At 47.5% G+C, this 5594-nt stretch overlaps 2 protein-coding genes across 2 annotated transcripts in view; both read right to left on the bottom strand.

Annotated features, from left to right (window-relative positions):
* LOC101859287 overlaps positions 1-5594 on the bottom strand; it is a gene marked incomplete in the record, with an annotated part of 39857 nt that overhangs the window by 16356 nt on the left and 17907 nt on the right. Inside the window, 2 exon segments of the mRNA XM_013080172.1 lie at positions 641-906; positions 1765-5587. Of these exon segments, the coding sequence (XP_012935626.1) occupies positions 641-906; positions 1765-5474 (3976 nt within the window).
* Positions 5573-5594, bottom strand: part of LOC118477422 (protein ecdysoneless homolog) — an 18990-nt gene continuing 18968 nt past the window's right edge. Inside the window, exon 4 of the mRNA XM_035968842.1 lies at positions 5573-5587. Within this exon, the coding sequence (XP_035824735.1) occupies positions 5573-5587 (15 nt within the window). The remainder of the gene's footprint in view (positions 5588-5594) is intronic.

The raw sequence follows: 5594 nt of genomic DNA, 5'->3' as shown, positions 1-5594 counted from the left end.
TCTCTCTCTCTCTCTCTCTCTCTCTCTCTCTCTCTCTCCCTCTCTCTCATCTCTTCATTTCTCAGTCAATATTTTTCTTTCTCTCTCCGACCCCCACCCCCAACCCCTCCCTTTATCAAGAGACATACACACGGGACTATTAACACCAAGGTAAATTAGAAGCACAAACGCGACAGTATAACCAAAGTTCCCCGTTATCATTAATTACTTTGCCTTGATTTTTTCTTCTTACCATGGCTCCCCTTTATCCCTCATTACCTTGCCTTGATTCTCTCCTCATAGCTCCCCATTCTAAGCCATTACCTTGCCTTGATTCTTTCACCATGGCTCCCCATTATCACTGATTACTTTGCATTGATTCTTTCCTATAGCTCCCCATTCTCAGTCATTACCTTGTGGCGTCGGTAGCCTAGTGGTTAAGCTACCGGACTCGTTATCGTGAGATTGTGGGTTCGGGGGTTCGAGCCTCAGCTCGGTCCGACGTTGTGTCATTGGAAAAGGCACTTTACACGAACTTCCCACTTGGTTCGGTCCTATCGGAGACGGACGTTAAACTAGGACGTCCCGCCCCTTAAATAACCTAATAGTGTTGATAGGGGCGTTAAACTCATACCATTTCATACCATAATTTACTCATTACCTTGCCAGGAGTTCTCGCTGCCATCCGACCAAGCCTCCAGCCCAGCAGACTGGTAGTTGTGAGAGATTAGTCCACAGATGTCGTCTGTCAACGACCGGATGTCCCCGAGCTGCCGGTTGATTCCGCCAGTCACGTCCTCGCACGCTCGGTAAGCTCCGGAGAGCGACGTGAAGGCTCGGGTAAACTCGGGAACCTCGTCGGCGAACTCCACGATAGGACGCGTCATGAGTTGGGACTGGTAGTCTGTGAGAATTGACTTGGCCTCTCTGGGGGGGATAGTTGGACAACATTAATGTCTCGGTGCTTAAAACAGGTTGGGGGGGGGGGGGTTTTGTAGTTTTTCTTTGGTTGGGGGTGTTTGGAGGGTTTTTTTTCTTTTGTTTTTTCTTTCTTTTTCTTAAGTTGAAATTAAGATAGCTTCTGTTGTAATCGTTGATGCTTTTGTTGTTGTTGTTGTTGATGTTGTTGTTGTTGTTTCTGTTATTGTTGCTGTGTTGCTATTGTTTCTGTTGCTGTTGTTGTGTGTCATTGATGTTATTGTTATTGAACGTAGTGTATTTACATTGTGATGCTGCTGGTGAATGTGATGCCTTTATCTAGCAGAGTACATACAAGATAACATCCGATAAATCGTTATTGCCCAGTTGATGGCACATTGGTTTGGTGTTTCAAAACACGTTCACATACACACACAAACACACACACACACACACACACACACACACACAAACAAACACACACAAACACACATACACACACTCAAACACACAAACAAACACACACACACACACACACACAAAAGTACACACATACACATACCACACACACGCACACGCACATGCGTGAATGCACACACCCATATATATACTCTCTTGCGCCTCCTCTCTTCAATTCACATAATATACCATGCTTACTTGCAGTCAAACACATACTTCAAATGAACAATCATTGTTAACAATATAGTGTTGAGCTAGATACAATATCCTATCGCTATTTGTATATATAAGGAGAACTTTGATGCATGAATTGTTTGCAACAGATGAAAACAAACCACGTCTAAACCTCAAAATTTAACTTAGCACAATTTATATCTCAATAACGAAACCGTCAGTTCGGACACTCACCCAAACAGCTCCTGTAGGCTCCCTTGCATGTAAGACATACGATCCACGGCTTCTTGTATCCGAGACAAACGGTCGCGGTTCGAATCCGGACTGTTGCTTCCAGCGAGAGCGCTCGAGTTGATGGGAATTCCAGAGATTCCCGCGTCCTCGGCACAAGTGCCAGGTTTATGGACTCCGCCATTCCGGAACTGCAGGGACAGAGAGTCCTCACGTGACCCGTCATCCCCGGGTGCTTGACTAGCGTCCGGTCTTGGAGATTCTGAGTCTTCTGTAAGAAAAGTTCTGCCTACTCCTCCTCCTCCATCACCATTAGTAGATTCTGGTCGGTGTAAGTTTTGTTTATCTGATGGGGAAGGAGAAGTCACATGACCGCCAGAGTTGGCGTGAGAGACCATACCAATGACGTCATCCGTTTTGTGGATGTCTCTGCTGTCGTCACTGTTGAGACTCCAAGTCTCGGCGCCTTTGGTGGCTCTACCCTGCGTGGCTGAACCTTCTTCGGTGCACACGCTAGAGTTGTCGTCGTTCATTGGCGAACCGCCGTCTGGCGTGGCTTGCCGCCTGCGAGGGGGCGGCTTGTGGTTCTCTTTGTTGTTTCTAATACTTCCCGTCGCTGAATTCCGAGATGAAGCAGATGCACCGCTGGACAGGCGGCCTCTTTTGCTAGACGTTGTGCTCATCGTGTCGGTGTCGTTTTGACCCCGACGCCTCGGGTGACTAGATTTAGGCCTCACCGTGCGAGTTTGGCACGAGGGGTCACTTTGCTGCATGTTGGGAGTGGAATGACCAACAACAGCACGCTCTTCGGTAGAATTTTCTTGCAACAGCGTCAGATCTGGAGCAACAGCTCTATGGTTGCTGGAGTTCTCACACTCCTCGTCGCTGTCACCGAGATCGGTGTGTTCGGTTCTTGGTCTAAATGAACGTTGTCGGGGTGTTAAATTTCCGCCTTCAGCAGAGAATTCAGTATCGTGAGCTCTGATGTCTTCTAACGACTGCTCACTGCTGACGTCATAGTATCCTGCCTCGCTGTTTACGTCATCCAACTGTTTACTGACCTGTGACGTTGGTGAGGCACTGCCCCTGGAGTGTTGCTCATCGCCGTCGAAGTCGTCTGAATATTGACCGGAACCAACGGACTTTGTAGGACTAGAAATTGATGTTTTATCTCTGAGAGTATGTTCTTGTGAAGATTCCTTCTGTCTTAAACCGTCCTGTGGTAACGACTTATGATTTATCTTTTCTCGTATTTTACTTTTCCTTTTCGAACTAAGTTTAGCAACTGAATCTTCATTTCCTTTGTGAACTGAAGTAGCTTGACTGCGAACTGACTTATTTGAATCTAAACTCGATGTCGATCCACTTTTGATAGACCCACGATCAGACGCGCACTCTTCTGTCGAATTTTCTAATCCTTGTTCTGAAAAGTTATTTTGTGCGTCAACACTGCTGTTGCCTTCTGGTAGTGTCGGTTCCTGGACGTTATCTCTATTGTCTATGTTGCTCAAACTAGCTCTGACTTGTACTTGTTCTACAAAGTCTTGATTCTCTTGGCAATCACTTGTCGTGCCGTTTGCTATTGGGGGATTGTGAGAAACATCTGCCGATCCGAAATGTTCTTGGTTTATTTCATTCGATTTCGATTCAGCTTCAAGGTCTGGCTCGACTAGACTTTGTACCTCGTCTGCTCTTTGTTCCAAGTTCTCTCTTTCTAATTCTGAATTTTGCTCAGCACATCTGTGATCCTCTTCACACAATACACTCCTTTGATCGGAAGACTGTGCACCAGGCTCTTCACAACTTTGATCATCTACGTTTAATGTCTCCTCATCTGCCTCATCAAGAGTATTATTTCTATCGCGAATATCTTCAGATGTGTCAACGTTTCTTTTTTCTGACAGCCCACACTCCCCGTCTACAAAATCGAAAGAGCCGGTCTCAGAAACAGAATCGCCAGTTCCAACTGTCGGTCCGACAAGATCCCGCGGGGTGTCTAGATCCTCACAAGTTGTAGGAACTGGTACTTTTTCCGACTTAGAAGAACTAGCAGTCGACGCGAGACTAGAAGTTTCGCCAAGCTTACCCTCGGGTACAGAATCGTCTCCCTTACCACATTGAATATCATCAGGTATTACAACACTTTCCTTATTTTCCGAATCATCAAACGAACCATCGACAACATCCGTGAACTTCTCTTTTTCAGAACTACAGATATTTTCTTCTTGGGTCTCTGTCTTTAATTCTTCCGGGTCTTCTTCCTTTTCGGTTTCTGTCACTTGCTCCCGGTACTGCCCTAAAGCGTTGTCAGTGACGCTGAGAATGTACTCGGAAATCTCTGACAAAACGGAGGCTCTGGCACTTCTGATAAGCTGCTCCTCCGCTTTTCTCTCCCCAGAGTCAACAGATGAGTTTACATCTTCAGTAGGAGCGTCGTCTTCGGTTTCCTCTTTAATGATTTCAAGCGAGTGTGGCTGTGTGGGTCCGTCTTTCTGGTTTTCAGTTGTGGGTCTCGAACTTGTATTTTCTTCCTCAGAATCGTTCCTGTTTAGAGTGTTTACCTCACTCTCGGGTCGGGTTTCTTCTAAAGGAGATACGTCCTGACTTCTCGCGTCGCTTACTGGAGTGGTGCTACTTACGATCGGCTCGAGATTTTGGTGTTCAGGATTTGAATTGTTAGCGGCGCTCTCCTGTCTTTGAGAGTCAAAAACTTCTGTGTTATCTGGAGTAAGATCGTCGGGGTTTGTGTTGCTGGCTTCTGTGTTCTGTTGTTTATCACTGCCGCCAGTTTCAGAATTTTCCGAAGACTGGTTTTCGGAATTTGACTCCGCCCCAACTCTGTGTTGTCCACCAGTCTCCCCGGTGTCTGGGTTATCTCCCCCTGTCTCTGAACTCTCCGCCTTCCCGTGGCCTCTCTGCTCCAACTGTTCGGTCTCCGCCACAAACTGACAGTAGCTCGTATACAGACTAGCCGCCGCCGCTTGACCGCTGGTCACTCCATGGTCCGCGACTCTCACCACACGAGTGTCCCGACCTCCTCGTTCCAACCTTCCCCCAGCACGGCGAATGCGCTCAGCCGTGGTGGTCACTAAACCAAATCGCGATCTGCCCACTCGTCTCTTTGTTTTATAACCTGTAATCACGTCAGTGAGAAAATCCCGGCCCGAGTGACCGCTCCACTGGACGTAATTGTTGGAAGGGGAAACGGTCAGTGGTGCTTGTGTGGACGAGACGCTCTCGCCCTCAGGTGACCAGTCCTCCGATCTGGATACAGCTCTGACTGCCTGCTCTGTGTCTGCTGCCGCGGTGGTTTCCCTTCCGTGGTTAATCCCAGATTTACCGGTGTCCTCTGTATAATCCTTTGTGAAACACGTCGAGTTTGTGGAACAAATCTCAGATCTTGGCTCTTTTGTCTCAGTAGCCTCAGGGGAACGACACTCGGCGCCTTGCACAGCGCTGTGCTGTTCATCAGACTGGGGACTGTTGTGGACGCCTGAAGCATTGGCCACCTCTGTACTCCTTCCCAGCTCCTCGCTCTTATCCACACTCAGAATATCAACGTCTATGTATCTCTTCTGTATCTCTCTTCGGCTCCTCTGCTCCTCTGTTGTTTCAACCCGTCCGATCGATCCCGAAATGTTCTCGGCCTGTCTCCTCTTCATTTGGTTCGTCAGAAGTTCTGCTTCGTCAGCCATAACGACAGAGACGGACATAATAACAGGTTCTTCAATCCCTAAATATCCACGGGTCGCTGTCACAGTCTGTAATCACTGTGTGATCCTCAGATCGCTCAGAACAAAAGATCTACGTTCTAAACGTCACCAGTCTGAAAA

Source organism: Aplysia californica, unplaced genomic scaffold, assembly GCF_000002075.1.
Source record: "Aplysia californica isolate F4 #8 unplaced genomic scaffold, AplCal3.0 scaffold00005, whole genome shotgun sequence".
NCBI classification, from domain to species: Eukaryota; Metazoa; Mollusca; class Gastropoda; order Aplysiida; family Aplysiidae; genus Aplysia; species Aplysia californica.
The sequence above is the reverse complement of the archived record's forward strand: the minus strand, read 5'-3'. Positions and strand labels throughout refer to the sequence as shown.